This window comes from Silurus meridionalis, chromosome 7 (genome assembly GCF_014805685.1).
Source record: "Silurus meridionalis isolate SWU-2019-XX chromosome 7, ASM1480568v1, whole genome shotgun sequence".
Taxonomy (NCBI): domain Eukaryota; kingdom Metazoa; phylum Chordata; class Actinopteri; order Siluriformes; family Siluridae; genus Silurus; species Silurus meridionalis.
Genome location: NC_060890.1, coordinates 23,317,000 through 23,339,495, shown reverse-complemented (window position 1 = coordinate 23,339,495; position 22,496 = coordinate 23,317,000). Strand labels below are relative to the sequence as shown.

Genomic DNA, 22,496 nt, shown 5'->3' with positions numbered 1-22,496 from the left:
GAGCAGAGAAGGTTCCAGAAAGTGAAAGGAAAACTGAACCAACATGGCAACCATTCTATACTCCAACACCATGCGATTCCACCTGGACTGCCGCTCCGCACTGCATCTTATTTACAGAGCAAACAGTCGTCTGTAGTATTTATCATGAAACGGTCTGCCCAGTCACTGCACCATAATCCTATTGAACTTCTCCGAAATGAACTGGATCACAAGAAAGAAAACCAACTAGTGAAGAACAGCAAATTTCAGGGAAATCTGTACATTTATAGATTTTGTTTATCTTTATAAATCTTTACACCATGACCTTTTGATACATAAAAACGTCTCTCTGACTGGGTGTTTCTAAACTTTTGACAGGAAAACACTGTACACTACATGGCCAAAGGTATTGGACTTTTCCAGCCATACTTGATTCTTCCCCAAACTGTTACCTCAAAGTTGGAGGCACTGTGGATGTGTTTAGTTCAAATTTGTAAATACAACCTATACACACAATTTAAATAAAATTAAAAGGCGATGCAACATGAAACCAATGCTGAGCTTTTATAAAGGTTTTATAGAACAAATTTTGGATAACACAAACCCAACAGACATGTCTAGAGCAAAATTCAAGATCTTACGCAGACATTTTCTTACAGTGTTTTCACAGCTTTCATGTCTTTCACCACAATAACCGGCATCCTTCATGATAATGACCGAATCGAAATATTTGCAAATGTGATGAGCGGTATTTTGAACTTTGAACAGATAGGCTGGATACATTTATTTTAACACAATATTTAATCATAAGAGCTTTAAACAAGTAAAAAAGCATTCCATTAAAAACACAAAAATATTATATATCAAATGCTCTTGTTTGAATGTTTTATCATTTTTATGGCAGCAACAGCTACAAAAAAGGACTCACGTGCAGAATATAAGCACAATAAAAAGAACAAAAAAAGGTATATGATGAGATGTCTATTAATGGAAGGAGTCTCCAGTTTCAGTGCTTTCCAACAATCAGAGGTAAACCTGTAACAACGCTTTCCATCCAAAGTAAAGTCTTGAAGTCGGAGGACGTTGCGCTTTACAGCATCCTAGTACCATTGCACAATTTTATATGTTTAAAAAAAAATCTAAACAGATGAAAGAGAACATTGCGGCGTTTCTTTAATAAATTTTTCTTTTGAATTTCTTTCTGGAAATCAGTCGACTTGACGGAGGTAAGCCGATCGATTGCTTTATTCCCTACAAATGCATTTGTATTTACAGAAAATTTCACAAGAAGCCGTTTCTGCATGTCTGATAACACACGAACAAAAAGGTTCGACAGGCCAGTGGTCATCACACCCACCGATTACACAACTGTATTCAAACACAGCCCATATTTTTTATTATCATTTTGCTACTCTTGTCAGGAAGCGAAATAAGGAAGAGGCTCGACATGCGTCATGATGAGTAGCTATCTCTAACACACAGGCGTTATATTTACACACACGAAAATGTACATCCTGTACATACAATACAAGCAATGCTACAACTGGAAGAAGAGGAGACGGAAGAAAGATGATCTTCGGGGGAGCTACAGTATGGGTCACTCTTTTCCTCGATAGGTAATGTTCATGAAGGTAGAAGTAGCACCTTTGTAGAGAGGATTGTGACTCTGAAATAAAGAAAGCATTTAAATAAATAACTATATATATATATATATAAATAACTATAACTATAACTATAACTATATATATATATATATATATATATATATATATATATATATATATATATATATATATATATATATATATATATAACTCTCCCAGTTCCATAAAGATTCATAATAATCAATAAACTCAATAAAATCCAATAAAACTCAATAAAATCCGATAAAAATGTATCCAAATGAACATTAAAACAACTACTAAATTAAATTTAACAATAGAACATTTTCCAAATGTGGCTAAATGATTGAAATAATACTAAACAAATACTACATGCAAAACATTGCCAATATGAGACAGTGTTTAGAAAAGTCATACAAATAACCAAGAAAAAAATCTCCAAATATTTTATAGTTCAAATATGAATTTTGGATACACGATTCTTCACCATAAGGAGACGATTTTTCAGTATCTGTTAAATAATGTTAATTTTTAATTCAATGATAATTTACAGAAAAGCTAAAATCTCCAGAGTTGAGTTCCAGCTCAAAGATCGGTGTTTTGACACCACTGTGGAGATCCAGCACGAATCCCAGAAGGTTCTTGACGTGCTTCGGAAAAAAAAGGACAGAGTCCTGAAGTGGCAGGAACGCTGGGAACGCTGGGAGCACTGTATTGTTGTGCAAGAGGACTTGTGTGTAAACGTAGATAAATAAAGTACTTTCCTTTTAATCAGAGCCAGTTTTTGACACCACCACATATATAAATAATCATACAGGAGAGCGTTGTTGTTCTTTCTATCTTTAACAGTATTGAAGCTGCGAGAGCTGTAAACAGGGTGAGTCTTTTGAGCCGATGCAATCCCACATGTGGTTGGAATAACTTCGTATGAGTGCCAGCCTTCAGACCTCACCAGGAAAGCCTAATTAGCAAGAGAGCAACTAAAGCCAAACATGCCTTAGGGAATGGAGGCGTTGCTTTGTTCTGCAGGGAAACCAGCATGCCACAGGGACAATAAAATCATCCCGCCGAACCGCCCACATCTATGATTTACCAGCTAATTTTTTAAACCAGACTAATGGTAATACTGACTTTATTGCCATAAGGCAGGATGTGTAGCATAACACATACCACATCTGTCAATGCAATGCAATGTTAAACGCTATAAAAGTGTCACGAACATGATTATGGATTATTATCTTAATAAGATAAGGCTGTTAGCCTGGCCTTACTGTTTCCCACTTGGCTCGTGCTCGCTCCTCCTCGAACCTGGCGAACTCACGACGGTCGTGAATCGTCACCAGCAGCTTCCAAATGAGCAAGGAGACGAGACCCAGGATTAGTATAGCTCCAGCGACGAAAAGGAGAACCACCAAGATGTCAGGGCCTTTGGGGCAGTCTGGGACACAGCAGGAAATAGGGCAAAAGTAAAAAAAAAAAATAAAGAAATAGGTCATATGGGCAAAATAACACTGTTGCTCTGGGTATGAAAATATATTTACACACAGTATAACAGAATTCAACCTAAATTTATTAGGGGAAAAATATAGAAAAGTCACATTCTGACAAATTTATTTATTTATTTATTTATTTATTTATTTATTTATTTTTACACAGCCAAAAACATTCGCATAATTTCTTCTCAGCTCATAATAATATTTCTAAAAATTATATATTTATATATATATATATATATATATATATATATATATATATATATATATATATATATATATATATATTTTTTTTTTTTTTATTATTTATTTCTTTTTAAGAAATATTATTATGAGCTGTTCAAATGAGAAATGGTTTTCTGCAGAGAAAAAATTATGCAAATGTTTTTGGCTGTGTTTTACTAATACACGTAATATACCTAAAAATCTGACAGGAAATATTAAAAAAAATACACATTTACACACAAAAAAAAAAAACTAAACAAAAAAACAAAGGCCTCCAGCATTTTGCGATGTTAAGCTAGGATATTTCAAATTTTCATTAATGCACTTTATTATTATATTAATATATATTAATGTAGCTCTTAATTAATGACTATTGAAGCTGATTTTATTTTATTTCTTCGTTATATTGAAGGAATTGTTTCAACTGGACTGCTCACTTCATCTCAAATCCTGCAATATATATTTAAAACATGACAATATTTAAACATGATGCGAAACGTTCAAAATTTACATAATTTGTCCGACACCTTATAGCTCTGGTATAGATAAGGGTGTCTTCTCACCCAGCGTGAGAAAGCTTGAGCGAAAGCAATTTGAACTCACAACCTTCCTATCTGAAATCCAACACCTTACTCACTGACTTACTACAAGCACACGGTGACTGGAGTTGTTTTCTTTACAGAGCACTGGGTCAAATGTTAAAGATTTCTGACGATAAGTTGCACGATCCACTAAATGAACTTCCTTGCAGCGTCATACTGGACCAGAAGTGTGTGTAGACACCCCTTCCTGTGTGATTACACGGAGCACGTTGTGCTGAGTCAGCGTGTTCCTCGGTAGCTCGGATGATGTTTATTGCCTTGCTTTACTAGACTAGCTCTTTTCTGTGCTCCCGGTCTGCATGTTTAAATGTTTAATGGAGCCCATGTTTCACATGTGGGTTTGTTAAAGAGAACGGGCTCAGCTTTAATGAGCCACACCCCTCACCACAGCCGCTTCAGAAGCTGTAATGCGTAGAGGTTCAGACACACATACACCCACCCACACACCACCGTGTACCTGAACACTCCTGGGAAGTAAACCGCAGTCTGATATTTAACCCAAGGAATTTAAATATCACACAGCACACAGTTACACGTTCTACATTCGCAAGGGTTCAACCACAGCATTCAATGCCACATACGCTTTTTGGTCTATGGGTTCGTGATTCAGTAATGATTTCGTTTAAAACATGTATAATATTGAATGCAAAGGAAAAGTCTGAGCTCATTTTTTAAATAGGGTCAGTGGAGGAGATTTAATGAACATTTTCTGCATTTGGCAATCTTGTTCATACAATTTAGCATTTAAGGGTCTTGCTTAAAGGCCCAATGGGAGATTCAAACTCATGACCTTATGTTCACAAGGCCTTAACCCCAGAGCTACAAAATTCAGCTGTATGTTCATGCTAAGTGCTCGTAAGTCGGAAGTAAGATTTCTGTGAGTTCAACCAAAGGGCAGGTTGTCAATTTGGCAATCTAACAATACTAAAAATTGATTTATTATTCATTTTAGAGGCTCCCAGCACAACATTTCAATTGATTGTTAAAAATAAAGGCTGTAAGTTTAGCTATACTTTATATCAGCCTGTATGAACAGCTGGAAACAGATGTAGTGACTTAAAAGCTGAGGCAAATGTTTGTGCTCGGCAACATAAAGACAAAAAAAAAAATTTTTTGTAGCAGTGATAAAAATTCCAGCTCTGTTCAGTGAGTCAGATTACGTAGCACAGCTCACCAATAAGAAGAAGCTTTTTTATTCCCAAAGTATGTACATTGTTATATAGACCTTGACATTAGTTATTTCCTTCTTTGAATGACTATGCATCTAATGTCATTGACATATGAGATTTCCAGGTGAGCATTTTAATACAAATGTGAGACAGGTCTCGGGAATCATCTAAAAGAGTCGATTTAGTAATAAATCAGAAAAAAAAATCAGAATCCAGAAAGTTAAGTCCAATAATGGCAATAAGTTAACAATGTAAAAAAAGAAATTTTAATGTTAGACATTTTTCACCTACCTTTCTCTCTCTCTCTCTCTCTCTCTCTCTCTCTCTCTCTCTCTCTCTCTCTCTCTCTCTGTGTCTCTCTGTGTCTCTCTCTCCCTCTCTCCCTCTCTCTCTCTCTCTCTCTCTCTCTCTCTCTATATATATATATATATATATATATATATATATATATATATATATATATATATATATATAAATATATATAAAATCCTTACCGTACTTTACATTGTATTTTTCAATGCTTTCTAGCTTTTATATTTTTTGTTGGATATATATTTATATAATGATCTGCTCAATGCTTTTATTTGCATGTCTAGTAGAAGCTATAGAGATCTATCTATTATTAGATCTATCCACACATTTCCTCTTTCCATGTCAGACAAAAACAGTAGTAAACAAAAAAAACAGGCTGAAAGTTACAGAGAGTGTTACCTGGCTCTTTTACCACAGACAGAATGGACTTCCCGCTGTTCTCCTCATAGTACTGGAACCGCTGGACACAATCGTCCTCGTCCTTGTAGGTGCAGTTCACAGCATTCTTATCGTGCAAAACTGTGGTGCGAGACAGAACCAGAAAAGTCAGAAGGTTATACACGAGAGACATTCAGACACTTTGCGTGACAGCATATTACAGTTTTGTCTCTTACTTATATCATCAACAAGTATAATCTCGTCTCGGCAAATTCGGGCACAGCTTTCATCCTCGAAGAGTCTGCCTCTTTTAAAATGCTTACACTCCACACAATCCCTGCAGAAATCACAGACAGGTTAAAGAACACCTTAAAAACATAAGTACTAGTCATTACTGCACAGGAATCAATCAACCGGGTAATCAACATTTGCAATTTGTACATAAAAAAATATGAATACATATATTAATAAATATATTTAACACTAATAAATATATGCATAAATATTCACCCCCCTGGTACAGCATAAATCACCCCAGCTACAACTACTATATTTATATTATTTTTTCTGTATATTATTATTTCTAAAATAGGTATTTCTATTGAATTAAATGTATTGTTTGATGTACATTTTTAAATAATTTACATTGTAACAAAGCAACTTTAAATAAATTAATTTAATTCTAAAATATATAGTAAAATATTACTATATTTATCTCTATAAGTTAATCCCTAATGATACACTGCTAAATATTTTTGCAGTTTTAAGCCTTTTATTATACTAAATCCTGTGAGATGCTGTTTCATTACTATGTTATAGATGTTTTCTTTTATATCCGTTTGGTCTGTAGGTCACAAACTCTAAAATGTGTGTGTATATATATATATATATATATATATATATATATATATATATATATATATATATATATATATATATATATATATATATATATTATTTTATTATTTTATTTATTTTTTTTTTTTTCCTGTGTAGATTCTCAGTTTTAGGTTGTAACACCACAAAATTTAGACAGGTGAGGGAGTGAATACTTATGCATGACACAATTCTTACTCTGAGAATTTAAGAACTCTGTCGAACAGTCCAGCTTTACTATAAGACTAATTCTGTAAAATGGAAAATCATAAATGTTAATGAGATGAAGCTCTTTCTAAAGATTTTTGTGAAACCTTTGATTTCCGTATTATGAGACCACGTGTAACATTAAATGTGGCCGTGATTAGACCAATAGATTAATTCAGCACAAGCTGAGTGAGATTTTGCAGACAGGAACAGATATAGTACTTGGTAAATAGTGCAATTGAAGGGCAGGTATTCAGTATGTAAAAGTTTGCTTTACCATGTTACAAAATGAACGTACTCTTTTAATAAAAACTCAAACTGATGCCTGATAATGAGTGTTTTTCAAAATTATAGGTACATTTCATGACTGATGGCTTCATATGAGACATGTGCAGCAATAAAAGGCCTCTTTTATTTATTTTGTCCCAATGAGGAGTGACGCTATGTTTATTTCAGGCTGCATCTCTGGACAGATACAAACGAGGCCAAAGCTTACACTCTCAATGTGGTTTTGCTTTTTCTTCCAGATTTTAACTGTATTGTAGTGATAGAAATCCTGTCTCTATTCAGTCAGACAAAAATTTGTCTCAGCTCACTTATCTAGCTAAATGAGTCTATTCATTTAATTTTTTTTTCTAGACTTAGTCAAGACTCACTTTTTCATAGTGCAGGCATCAGGGCAGGTGGGACACTTATCACAGGTGGAGCCATAGGCCCCAGGTTGAGTACACTCACAGCTTCCACACACACACTGCCCACGGCCGCTGCACAGCAACCCCAGGCTGGACATGCAGGTATCTGTGCGGGTGGAGCAGTTACAGTTTTCCCCTGACCAGTCCGGGTAACACTGGCAGAAACCACACGAGCATGTGCCATGTCCTGTAAAAAGGCAAATCCATAACATCAACACGACCACGCTAGCCAGGAATCAAATCACCAGATTCTAAAATGCTGAGATCATGACTACATATGAAGTAAATCAAAGAAAGCATGTTCACTGCCTGAGGTGTAAAGCTGCTCGAGATTTACTGAGACCCAAAGTCACAGTGAATATCCAGAGTGATTATACACGAAAAACATCAGCCTTCTCTGTGAAAGCACGCAATGTTTAGGTCTGTTTAGTTAATAGTTCGTTTTCCTGTAAAAATGCATTACGTGATGAGATGCGCATTCCACACACAAGCAAAAAACAAAACTCATGCAGCAGCCGTCCTTTCAGACTGGATTTACAGAATAAACTCCCGGAGGAAGGGTGCAGTTGTCAACGTGACAAAATACTCCAAACTTTTTGTGCATGGAATGGGATTCCAAATAAAGGAATGTTGTGTAATTTTGGGAATTGCACACTGAGTGGAGTAACAACTCTGCTATTTAGCCTGCAAAAGAAAATCACATCAGGAGTTGAGTTCAAATGTTTGTATTGTACTCAATGATTATATATATTACAGTTTTTCTCAGTTGCTTTGGAGCGTTACTCAGATTCTCAAATGAAATTCTCAAAACTCGTTGTTCAACCTCAAATGTGGAATAGGATGTTCAAAAAGTCAGTTGTCCACATTCTTTTGTCCATATAGTGTACATTTCAACCCTTGAACCTGGAAGGATCAGTTATAGTGGACAAATAGATAATTAGTTTAAGTTAAGACGGCCATATAAACTGTCATAATGCTGCCACCACTCCAAAATATGGTGGAACATCTTCCCAGAAGAATAAAGGTTATTACATTGGCAAAATGGGACTAAATGTGGAATGAGACAAAAAAAAAAAGACACCAATAATATGATTATGTGTCTACAAACCTTTGACTATATAGTGTATTTTCATGTCTGAAACCTTTAAGGGGAAATCAAACTTTTGGACTTTTTTCCATTTTAGGTTTAAGAAAATTGCGCAACACACACACATATATGCAGAATGAAGCAAAAATAAACAGGAAAATGTGAATACAATGGCAAAAATAAAGGAAGAACAGTGGGTACCACACCTACAACCTCACATAAAAACCTGAATCTCATTCCAGCTCAAAAAGGCTGAAACCCAGTCAGCTCCCTCACTGCGTTCAGCTATTTTAGTGCAATGACATCATTGGCGTGTAGTAATCCAGACAGGCATGCTCAATATAATCACTGCACTTTTAAGGAAGATAAATCGTAAATATGCCGTAATTCCTGAGTGACAATGGGGCCAAGCAAGCGAGCTTGTTTATAATGAAAACATAGTAAAATACTACTTCAATGTTAATGCCAGACAAAAAACAAAACAAAAAGACAGACGTTATATAGAGCTGAAGTTAAGGGTAGTAGAATGAGACGCGATGGTATTTCTACCCCGCAGTTGTTGGAGTGGTCTCCGCTAAGACGTTACATAAACTGCTGGCCGGCTTCCATCCGGCTGTAACACAAACACACGCTCGGCACGCTCGCGTTGCCGAGTCCACAGCCTTCTACACGGCATGTTTCTGCTATGTGAAGATTAGATTAGATTGGATTAGATTCAACTTTATTGTCATTACACATGTACAATGTGCAATAACAGCAAGTGCAGGATATATAGATTTAGCATGAATTTACAGTTAAATAAAATAAAGACTATAAACAGTAATTAAAAGATGAATATGTAGTATACAGATGAATATATGTTATATGTAAAACACAATATACAGAGTAGTGTATATATATATATGTACTATAAATATAAATATAATTACAGATGAGTATATATGTACTATGAACAATAATATACAGATGAATATATATATATATATATATATATATATATATATATATATATATATATATATATATATATATATATATATATATATGTATTATGAACATGCTATACAGATGCCTATTACTATACACAGAGAGTAACTATAAACAGAGAACAGGTATATGTACAGTGGTGATAGGTTTATGGTGAGCAGCAATAAAAAAAGAGCAGTGTGCAAATGAGCAAGGTTTGTGTAAAGACCCGTTGTGTTACTCAGAGTGCCTGCTCTCCCATAAGGTCTTCATGAAGCACAGATCAAAGTATGGCAACAACCTTCTTGAGAAGGATTTATTCCAAATAAGTGAAAACCTCATTTTTACTGTTTTTCTCAGTTGCTTTGGAGCGTTTCAAAGTTCAGAAATGAAATTCTCCAAACTACTTGTGTGGACCTCCACATCATGCAGTCACTTTAGTGACTTTGTTCTCATTTATTAAAATGAACAAATCTTTTTTTAACTCGTTTAGTTTATTTCATTCCTTTGATCCGAAATTAAAAATTCTTTAATAAGCAGATCCGCCAGCACATCTACATACACAATTTTTTTTATACTTTACTGATCACACAAGGAAATAATTTATGCCCCAGCAATGAAGGAAGCTGGGGTCAGGGCACAGGGTCAGTTATGTTACAGCATCCCTGGAGCACAGAGGGTTATGGGCATTGCTCAAGGGCTTTAAAAGTGACAGCTTGTCAATACCAGGGTTTAAACCACCAACCTTCTGATCAGTAGCCCAGAGCCTTAACCACTGAGCTACCACAACTTTGCTGCCTTGCTGACTTTTGCAGACGTGTGTATGTAGAACTGCGAGCCCCTGTGTAGGCTACAGGACATGAGTGAGCTTATGTTTGGTGTACATGTTTTACAACGACCAGGTGTAACATCATGACATTATAACATTATGACATGCAATATAACATTACGCAGCGGTCAGTACCTATCAAAAGTGGTCCAAGGAACCGGTGACAGGGTTAGTGGTGGCCAAAGCTCATTGATGCACATGGGGAGCAAAGGCTGGCCCATTTTGTCCGATCCAACAGATGAGCTGCTCAAATTAATTAATGCTGTTAATGCTCATTGGGTCAGGACAGTTTTGGCAGCAAAGCGGGACCAACACAATATTGGGCAGGTGGTCATAATGGTATGCCTGATCTATCTGACCTATCTGGTAGACAATACCCTAATTGATCTGAGAATCCCACTAAAATAAACCATCTGTAAACCAACATCTGTATACAGTATGCTATAGCGTGAACAGGCAGCCATTTTGCTGCAATAGTATGATATGAACATTAAAGTCTCATACCTGAGCACAGCTCTCCTTTATAGCGCAGGCAGCTGAAGTCATCACAGTCGCACCTCTTTCCCCAGACCTTTCCGAAATCATTGTTGTGGCACACGCACTGACCGCACACGCAGTCCCCACGCCCGCTGCAGATCACTTTGTTAGGGCCGGTGCATGTCCTGCTCACTGAGGCTGTAATCACCTTCGGCACACTCGCACTTCGGACCCAGTCGTCCTGCATGGCACAGGCAAATGCCGCACTCGTAGGTCCCGTTGCCTTGGTGGCACATAGTGCTGTCGGGCTGAGCCTGAGCCTGGCACTTACACTCACACTCGAAGTCAACAGTGATCTGGAGTGTGTCTTTGAAGCCAACAGGTTTAATAGTGAATGTTTTCGTCTTCTCCTTAGGACAGCCCCTGGCACGTACTTCGACACTGAACGAGACCTATAATAGCAGCAAATACACAATTTACACAAGTTATGTACTGCTGTTTATGCAAACCTGTGCATGTATATTACTACATAATGTCACTAGGATAATATTGGATCTTATATTCGTACCCCTATTTATATTCATTTAGTCTTTTATGTAGAGGTGGAAAAATGCAAATTTTACTGGAGTATGTCTGGGAATTTTATAGTATTTAAATCTATCGTCTGTCAGTGTGATTCAATTTTGATTTGATTTAACACAATGCGATAATTTCTTGCAATTCTGACTTTATTTTTGCCAACATTTAATATTGCTCTTTAATAAAGAAAAAGTACTTCTTATCCGATTACTCCATTAAAGTAATGTAAAATTAAAATTAAAAAAAAATATATATATATATATATATATATATATATATATATATATATATACCTAAATTATTACTTCTCTTTAAGAAAATCCTGCTTCTCTAACTATTTTCTCTCCCAAAAAGTTTTAGACATATTATATTCTTAGTCTGTGAACCAGCATCAGAAAGTATTTATTGATAGAGACTTCGAAACATTGTAATCAGTCTGGATCAGTGTGTCTGCCAAATGCTATTAATGCCCATGTAGGTGACGTTTTAAATGGAACACCTTTTCCAACCATATGTTAAACTACAAAGACAACGTTGGAGGCACACAATTGTATAAGATGTTTCTGGATGCAATTGCATCAAATTTTCCTTTCACTTGAACTTAGAGACTCAAATCTGTTCCAACATGACCCTGTGCACAACGTCAGTTCCATGAAGATTGTTTACAGGGTTTGTAGTTGAAGATTTCCTGCTAAAGAGCTCTGACATCAATTCATCTTTGGAATGCATTCAAACGCTAACGTCACCCCAGGCCTCCTCGCCTCACCCACATTAGTACTTGAGTTTACTAACACCCTTGTGTGGGAATGAAATCACAAATCTCCACAAACACACTCTAAAATCTAGTGGAACATCTTCCCAGAAGGATGGAGGTTATTATAACAGCAAATGGGGAGTAAATGTGTAATGCGATGTTGACCAGGTGTCCACAAACGTTTGTCCATGTGAACAGTTGTTAAAAACTGCTGCAGTAATCATAAAGACACACCTGCTCAACTCTGCTCATACCTTAGGTATAATAGTTATAATTTATAATCACACTATCGAGTTTCACAGAGAAGAGGATGAGTTCTGTCTGGTTCCACTCAAGGTTTCTCCCTCATGAAGTCTCAGAGAATTTTTCCTCAATGTTGTCAAGTCTGGCACGTCTTGGTCATGAGTGATCTAAACCTACAGCCGTACAGCTGCTTTATTGACAATGTCCATTGTTAAAATGTAATTGAATCAAATATTAACCATGCATGAAGGTGCAAGCAGACAAGGACTCATTTTTGTTCCACACTTTTCGACGAATGAGTGTGAAAGAGCAGGAAGGGACATTCCGACAAAAAAGCTGAGTTAACATGCTGGACACAGTGACTCAAAACAATAAGAACAGGATAGGATATGAATAAAGAGATGCTTCTTATTGCCAGACATTTTCAGCAAAATGACTAACAATTTCCTCCCACCCTTCCTGTGTGAAACATATGTGCAAACATGTTTTTAATCACTTGCTGAAATAATGAACCGTAAACCACAAAGCCTAACGCAAGTCATTTATCAGGACGGGCACACATCGGAAAAGGTCTTTTTTTCCTGTTCTTTTTATTCTTCCTTATTTGGAATATGTGAAAACAAATTCCCCAGTGTGGAATGAGTGAATACGGAGGCGTAATCTTTTTAGGTGGAAGTAGTCAAGTACTTCTGGAATGAGCTGTTAAAAAACAACAGTACATTTACAGCATTTGGCAGATGCCAAGAAACTTAAAATTCTCATTTATATAGCTGAGTAGTTGAGGGCCTTGTACAAGGGCCAAACTGAGGCATCTTGGTAATGCTGGAAGTTGAACTCACAACCTTCTGATAAACTAAACTCACTTTCCAAAACATTTACAATTATGGCATTTGGCAGATACCAGTATCCAGACAATGTACAATTCTCATGTATACAACTGAGCAGCTGAGGGTTATTTAGGGCCCAGGAACAGCAGCTTCTCGGTGCTGAGATCTGATTTTCTGATAAGGATCCCAATGAGCCATTGAGGCACCACTTTGCCCTACATTTATGCCATTTGGCAGATGCCCTTACCCGAAGAAACTTGCTTTTATCTTACTGAGCATGTATGGGGTTAAGGGCCTTGCTCAGGGGCCCAGGACTAGCAACTGGGATATGAACTCACAACCTTTGGATCCAAAGTCCAATGCCAATATATATATATATATATATATATATATATATATATATATATATATATATATATATATATATATATATATATATATATTCATTTAGATAGATAGATAGATAGATAGATAGATAGATAGATAGATAGATAGATAGATAGATAGATAGATAGATAGATAGATAAAAAGTGTGTGTCTAAGGATTAGAGAAGTGTTAAGAGAATGAGATAAAAAAAAAAAATGGGCAGGAATTTGCAGAGAATAAAATCCTGACCTGGTCTCCTCTCTTGAGTCCGGAGCAAGACTTAAGTCCAGGGATGAACTCGTTGTTCAAACACGTGGCATTGAAAGACAAGCTTAATTCTTCAGGCACATTCAGGAGCTCGAGCTCAACCTTAGATCGCAGTTTCTGTCCATAGAAGTCAAGATTAGGTTTTAGGTCATTCTTTTTTTATTATTTGCATGAATAGCATTAGATGCAAAAACAAAGAGCGAGATCACAGAGATTGTTTATGATTGTGTATGTGGTCAGTCATCAGAAATCAAGAGAATCTTGTAAATATCAACACACATCAGATACTGAACCACTTTATGTTTGCTGATTTGCCATTAATAGATAAGAGGAAATGATCTGCTGATTAGTGTGTTTCGATATTCTTATATGGTAGTGCTTAAATCAGCTACTTCCTGTTTTTGTGTTTTTTGTTTTTTTTTACGGACATCCGGTATTTAGATAGTATTGATAAACATTACATTATGGTACTAATTATATGAAAACATGTTAGATCTTTTTTGGATCTAGTAGAGCTAATTCTTTAAATTACTACAATTTCAACAAACAATCCAGTTTTATTACTTCCATTAATATGTGGACAAAATATTGTATTCATTTTAAAATGTGGTGGCAAAAAAGTGTACATCATTAAAACTGGGGCAGGAAGTAAAGAGAAACAAGCTGCATCTGTGATCAATTTGGACCAAATTGAGTTTGAAAAACTCTGTTGACATTTCAAGTTGTTTTATTGCACTAACATCAGTACACCCAAACAGTAGAAAACAGGTAATAGCAAAAACCTACAGTAAGACCTACATCAATCAAACAGGCAACCTGTTAGTGTTAACCTGTCGATTTTACTAGTGCTTACATACAAAAATGAGCATGTAGAGTAAATTAGAACAACGACCTCGTAACAACTGATGTATAACATAGAAACCAATTTGAGCAACTACTAGAATGTACTTACAGCATAGGCATCCTGGATCAGTTCGATCACATTGCGGGAGTCATGAGACAAAGTCCCCACCACAGTACCGGGTATCAGATCAGTGTAATTCTGTGAAAATACAAAGAGAGGGATAGAGAGAGAGAGAGAGAGAGAGAGAGAGAGAGAGAGAGAGAGATAGAGAGAGAGAGAGAAAGCAATCATAATAGAGTATAGGAACACCAAGTTCTTGTAGTGCTGTAAACAATATATACACCATTCCCACTAAGAGCAAATGTTCCTGAACTGGTTGGACTAAGTACATTTGGGTCAGATCACAGTGTCAGTCACCTTCCGATCAGCAACCTAAAAACTTAAACACTGGGATACCACTAGTATATTAATAGCTCATTAATGCAGAGTGTGGTAGTTAAGACCACTCAAACAGAGACCAGGTAAAGAAAAAGACCAGATTGAGTTAAGACCAAGACAAGACCAATACATTAAGGGATCAAGACCAAGCCAGACCAGCCGATTTAATACTGCATATTTAAATGTTTCATAAAAAGTGTAGGTTAATTCCTCATTCTCCTCCTACATCTTTAGTATACCCAAGAGAAGTGGATGTTACTCTGAACCAGAGATTGTTAACTGGTGGATCAGGGTCTGGATTCCAGCAATTGTTTAATCAGACTGAAGAGAAAACTTCAGAAGAACTGTAGCAGAGCCTCCTTAAGTTTTCTAAATATGAACCAGTGAGGCTTGAAAAGCAGATCTTCAGTTGTGGTTTATCCAATCACATTCATTTATCTCTGAAGGCATCTCATCAGACCACAGGCTGGCTACATGGCTTGAGACATTAAGTCAGAAAGGGGAAGCTTTTGAGCATTTGTTTTTAAGTTATATTTGCTCTGTCTGGAATGAATGTCTTTTGACGTGACGAAACAAATGGACAGAGAAGTCTGCTTTTATTCTTCTAAACATCAAGCATTAAAAACAGGTGTCTCATGTGGCATTGGTCAAAATGCATAAAACAACGTCATATTTCTTTATTTATAGCCATAAATAAATCATTCAAATGATCAAACTAAACAGTAACTGTTTTCGCTATCCAGGAGTGCTAGCAAATTATGATTGGGCTCCTGAAGCCTCTGGACATGAGACAAATCTTCTCAAAAATCTTCAACTTAAATTCTACCTTGTAAAGAGACAGTACAGTATTTGTCACAGCAAATATGAGATTGATGTTGTTCTCTGACATCTTCTCCGTGATCAGTGCGAGAGATGGATAGTCCTGTGGAGTTATATAGAAAACATTTACATGAAAAACACAGGCGAAAGTTTCACTATGCAGCATCACGCTAAATACTGGCTGGTAGAATCAAAGTGTTTTGAAGCAGTACCATTGTAGTGGACATGTTGTATACGTTATCCACACCCATGTGACACTGTCCATCATTTGGCTGCACAATGCCAGCCAAGCGTCCATCCAGTGCTACATGAGTCTTGGCATCTGTGGTGAACACGAGCAGGTGAGATGCACCCGGACGCCAACCGATCCTCTCCTGATGAGAGTAAGATGCAATAGGAAAGACGTGAAAATCCAGACAAAATGCAATTTTGATTGTGTTATGTATTAGAGCTTAGCCTACCTTGCACACGGCCGCCTGGAGGATGGCATCAAAGCCTCCTTCAGGGGCATCTCTGTTCCGAGATACCTTCTGCTTCTTTACTTCCTCTGTGAAGCGGTTCACTTGATCAGTCAGCGAAAGGACATGTCGGTAGCCAAACTGCGGCTGGCATTTGTACGGTATCCTGTCACCAAATGAGGAGAAATAGCTAAGATGTAGTCTTATACACGATATATTTATTTAATGGAGCAAATAATCAGAGTTTGTTACATCTAAATGCTAACGTTTTCAAATTGAAATGAAACAACAATCAAAATGCACCTCATTGAACAGCTCTAGATTGCATTCGGAGTTATTTTGTGTTTTCCATTTTCATTAAACAATAAAACTTCATCAATATGTTATCTCTGTTAGCCTCGTCTCTCCTGTTCAATGGTACATGATTGTACATTTATTCAACCTATTATTATATTTATTCCTTATCAGACGCTTAATCCTTATCTGGTTTGCAGTGAATCTAAAGGCTATCCCGAGAACTCTTTATTTACACATAGGGCCAACTTTGTGTGTCCAGACAATCAGACAATCAGTAAAACCGGGATTAAACTGGGGACCTCAGGGGAGTTTACTACAAATGATTTTTTGAGCATGGTTGTCAACTTGCCATCTGCAAAATACATATACAAATGTTGACTTACACAAATTGTTCACCTTTCATACTCAAACGCTGCTTTTTTTCTCGTTTTTTTTTTTTTTACAGAAAGAAACAACCCAACATGAGTGAATTTGTTCAGAGCAGGAATGACTCATGCGCTTCTCAACAAGCAGCTACTATAAGCTTTAAAATGTCTAAATTAAAGATAGTTCAACTCAATATCTGACTTTTGCATTTTTTTAAGTACACCTTATACATAAATACCCTAAATTAGGGTTTTATATAGTTATAATAACTAATTTAAAATAAAAGATTTTATCCAAATAATCTGGAAAAAAATTATCGTTAATTGGAGCCCTACATTATATTTATAGTTATAATGATTTAGGAATATGAGCTTTATAGAACTCCATGGTTATATCTACATGGCTTGCATTTTTCTGTTCTTGCTTTTTTCTTTGACCTTTAGTAATCTGGTTAAAGTTTCCTTTGCTTTTCAGCCTGGAGGTTGTGGTTTCTCAAATTTACATCTCACTGCACATCCTGTGCATCCATCAGTCAGCACAAATCTTGCTATTCAGTATATTTAGATTAGCCGCCTTCTGGCAAAAGTGTCAGAACCCTTTTTAATGCTACTGAGTCACAACTAACATGCATGCCCTGAATAACCATGATCAAGCAGGACCTCACTGGTTATTTGTATGACACACAGTGCTACACATTGTTAGCTGTATTTATGGTCAACCACAAAGGGAAAAACACAGAGAAATGTTAAGCCAAATCATTGCCAGCACACACAGTCATCTTATTAAGGTTTACAAGACAGCCACAATATGTGGCAGCTGTTCTATTTATTGTGCCAGGTTCTGCCAGGTTTTGTTATTTACTCACGAATAGCATGGGTTCTTCACAGCTTCTGGTGGAGAGATGTACATATATGGCGAAACAGGTTTGTCGACAAAAGCGCCGAAGCCCATGCGAAGGTTGCTGGTGGTTTTGCTCATCTCCTCAGCCAGTCCATTTCCCAGCTTCCTCAGCTGTGTCAGGTCATCATTCATAGAGTAGGACAAGTCCATCAGGTAATACAGATCCACAGGGTAGTCTGCAACCTGCCTCACCTGCAGCGTGAACGTCCGCGAGTCATCTATGGAAAAGCGTAGGCTGAAGTAAGATATAGTCAAATGCTAAGTGTGACAGAGAGAATACAATGCTGTATATGCAGGTATATGCAAAAGTCTGCAAACCAAAAAGAACAAATCAATTGTTTTTTTAGAGCCCTGGCTCTGTACAGACATTAATAATCAATATGTTCGCCTGATTACTCCACACTAGGCCATGGTGACTGCTTTAAAGTTTTAAGGAGAACAGAAAGTTGAGTTTAAACCTCAGCCAGGTTGCCACTGTAAAATGTCAAGGACTCACCAGGTCTTAGAGAAATGTGCAGTTTCTGTGGTTGGATCTGTGTGACATCAGTGGTGGATCCCGAGGCCTTGTCGCTAAGAGTCTTGTCCTCTGTTACGGTCATCTGGCTAATGGGATACTCGAGTTCTTCCATGTTGCATCCTGCTTCTATTAGTTTCTCCTTTAAGTCACAGCGTGATGCTCCTGGCCAGTTTGACCCAAAATCCTGGTGTGTCACACAAACACAGAGGCTGAGCTCTATAGTAATTTATTTCTTTATCTACAGTCATAAAGTAGAAAAGAATAGGTGCTTATGCAAGATGACTGAAAGCATGATTGATAGGATAGTAATGTAGGGTACTATAGTACTAGACAGGATAGTATCTAATTATCCTAAATGTTTGAACATAGTGGTCCACATAAATGTTTTTTCATTTACAAAACCAAAGAAAATGAAGTTATACACTTCCAAGCAGATGTATTGTTGGTAGGATAACTTTACCAAAAATGTAATGTGATGTGTAAGTATAAATGTGTAAATGTAAAAATGTGTAAATGTAATAAGAAAATGGCAATTTTACAGTTTGAATCTACAATTTTAGGTTATTACGCCATAAAATCTTGATGCTGAGGAAAGTCAGACATTTCTCTCAAGCAATATTTTGGTGTAAATCTTCATACAAGCATTCATAGAAACCAGTGGTGGACAGTAAGCAAATACACTATATGGACTAAGGTTCCAGTTCATCCCAAAGGTGTTCGATATGGTTGAGAGTCAGAGCGCTATAAGAGGCCATTTAAGACTTCAAACTATGTAAACCATATTGAGGAAGTGGTAGCTCAGTGGTTACCGCTGGGAAGGTCAGAGGTTCAAGCCCTGGTAGCACCAAGATGACACTTTTGGGGCCCCTAAACAAGGATCTTAACCCTCAGTGCTCCAGGGGCACGGTAACATGGCTGACCATGTGCTCTGACCCGGCTCCAAACATCACTTGGATATGCTGAGAATCTCACTGTACTTTAAAGTACATGGGACAAGTATAAAGAACCTTTCATGGAGCTGGCTTTGTGCACAGGGGCATTGTCTCGCTGGAACAGGTTTGGGTCTCCTAGTTCAAGCGAAAGGAAAATGTAATGTCACTGTATTCAAAAACATCCTATACAGTTGTGTGCCTCCAATGTTCTCATGTATGACTACTTTTACTGTGATAATACATTCAATTTAAAAGCAGTAGTTTCATACTTTTCTCATGTACAGGAATGGTATACTTTACCCACTACTGGTTGAATCTAAACAATGTATTCATGACAGTTACTCTGAATGGTTTCTGATGAAAAATGCTATCTAAAAATTTTTTTTTCTTTCTGTTGTTAATTTAACACAAAATAAATTGTACACTGGTCAAGGGTGGATCGAGAGACTGAAATACATAAACTCTGGGCGTTGCCAAATTAAGTAGTTCTATTAAGATAATAAAGTAAACTTTATACACTAAATGTACAATATGGAACCAGAAGGAAGCTATGTGTGAAGTGAGCAGTGTGCAGCGAATATTTAATCTAGAGATTTAATCTAGAAATTACACATCGATATACAGAACTCAGGAGTACCTACAACCGTCAAAAAAGTTAAGCAAGAGGGGTGGAATGTGAATAATACAAGAGCAAGTTTGGGTGATGTATAATTTGGACTTATTTCTTGTGCAATATCTTCTCAAGTGAGTAGCACTACATCCTGTATTAAGTCTTGCACTAAAGTCTGACAGTTTGATGTAACCCAGAAGACCCAACCAATGGGTCATGACCCAGTGCTGGAAGGTGGTGCTACCAGGTCTCAAGAAAACTTCGCAACAAACATCCCATATATTTTTTTTTTAGTGGAGGTAAGGAAAGTCCAAGCAATGGATAATTCAATTCAATTCAGTTTGTATTTTTATAGAACTCTAAACAGTTGCCATTGTCTTAAAGCAGCTTTACAGGTTTGAATTTACAAGTTTAGTGCCTATAATTTTATTTCTTCTAAGTTTATAAGTTTATGTAATGGATATAGACAGCTACTAATGAGAAAAGCAGCCTTTACCCAAAAATATATAACGATTTCGATCCAATGGGGAACTATCAGTCGAGGTCAACTGATAGTGAATTTCACCTATACCGATAACTAGATAAGATAAGATATACCTTTATTTGACCCATAGTGGGAATATTTCTATGTTACAGCAGCAAAGAAAAAGAAATGTACAAATATACATATAAAAAGAAATAGAGGTAAATACAAGATATGCATTCAAACTTAAACGAAAAGTAACACTCCAAATAAATAAAAACAGTTACAGTACATCAAAAACGAATAAAAAAAGTCACTTTAAATAAACAGCATGTGGCATCAATAATTCGCCTCCAGAGGCCACTCTCATACTGTATAACGCAACCTGGAAAAACTATTGCTATGGATTTTTGCCAATAGCCGATACTTCCAGCAATCACCTATAAGTGTCGATTAAATGGCAAAATAAATCAGTTGACCTCTAGTTTGCATACTCCAAACTTTATGTGTGTAATTTGTAGAAATACATATACAGTTGCAATAATAAAGCAATTGGACAATTCTAAGTAAATGAATATTTGCCTGATCACTGTACCCTTGATGTAACAATAATATGTCACATTGGTATTAAACTTTTATGCTGTAAATTTATTCAGGCTAATATTAAGGACATAATATGGCATTATCAATGTATTATTAAGTAGTACAGAGAAAACTAAACTTCCTGCATAGGGACATGAGAGGAGACAGCAAATGAATCTGAAGAACAATAGCCTTGTAGAAGACTGATTTTTATTACAAACTTATTAAAAACTTTCAGTGGCGTATACACAGAGAAAAGCTTTGAATATAGCCCTAAGCAAAATTTTAATGACCAACATCAAAAAACCTTTCTGTGCCAGTCCATGAAAACCCTTAGAGATCTTTAGATTAGGGCTGTAGCTATCGATTATTTTAGTAATTGAGTATTCTACCAATTATTCTATCAATTAATCAAATAATCGGCTAAGTACTTTTTCTTTATTAAAAAGTAATAATGAATATGCAAGAGAAAATAAGGTGGGTCTCTTAAAATGAACAAGTAATTAGTTTCCTTTTGAGAAAAATTTACATTTTATAGCTGAAATTGCATAGAGGAATATCTTTGAAAACTAAACCCATTTGGTGCATTTAATCACCATATTACATAAAAAATGCATATACAAATAAATAAATAAATAATCAAATAAAAATATACAAATTAATTTCTGATTACTAAAAAATAAATAAATAAAGTAAACACATTGCACTGTGTTTTCTTTATGTTTTAGTTTAAAATGATCCAAACTTTGGAAACAATCTGTCGTTTTCTTTGGCCTGAACCTATGAAAGCCCGTTTCCGCCACATAAAAAAAAGTTGGCCTAATTCAGACTTTTTTTTCTTGCAACTGCAACTTTTTTTTGATGCATCCACCGGAAAGCATTTCACTGCAAAAGCATTTCACTGCATGTCGTACTCTGTATGTATGTGTATGTGACAAATAAAATTTGATTTGATTTGATTTGAACCATGTTGTAGGCCTGATTTTTGGAGCTGTTGGTGTATAAACCAGGTGTATAAACTCCTCTGCTTCATTTGTCATCTTCCGTCTCCTCCAGAGAAGATAGTTAGATAGATTTCTCTCAGGTATTGGAGCCTTAGTTTAATTCCATGCCATTCTATTGATTGTAGCCAATTTAATTTTCAATGTGTAAATCTTTCTGGCACTACAGAGGGGGTGATGCTGCCTGATTGGCTAAAAAAAATATCTGAATTGCGAAGATTTTCAAGAAATAAAGTGTTCCTTCATTTTTTCATTACGCAGCGTCTTTTGTGTTTACCTGTCCAAAACGATCCAGAGTTTAGCGGGTGGTGCGTCAAT

The 22,496-nt window shown here is 36.3% G+C and overlaps 1 protein-coding gene across 1 annotated transcript in view; it reads right to left on the bottom strand.

Moving 5' to 3' along the window:
• Positions 1-536: 536 nt before the first annotated feature.
• The window catches only part of itgb3b (integrin beta 3b), a 26,000-nt gene continuing 4,040 nt past the window's right edge, over positions 537-22,496 (bottom strand). Inside the window, 14 exon segments of the mRNA XM_046854274.1 lie at positions 537-1,645; positions 2,873-3,039; positions 5,802-5,921; positions 6,017-6,117; positions 7,520-7,742; positions 10,942-11,084; positions 11,086-11,366; positions 13,934-14,068; positions 14,904-14,993; positions 16,060-16,155; positions 16,265-16,426; positions 16,514-16,676; positions 18,039-18,291; positions 18,570-18,774. Coding sequence (XP_046710230.1) covers positions 1,577-1,645; positions 2,873-3,039; positions 5,802-5,921; positions 6,017-6,117; positions 7,520-7,742; positions 10,942-11,084; positions 11,086-11,366; positions 13,934-14,068; positions 14,904-14,993; positions 16,060-16,155; positions 16,265-16,426; positions 16,514-16,676; positions 18,039-18,291; positions 18,570-18,774 — 2,208 coding nt within the window. The 3' untranslated portion in view covers positions 537-1,576.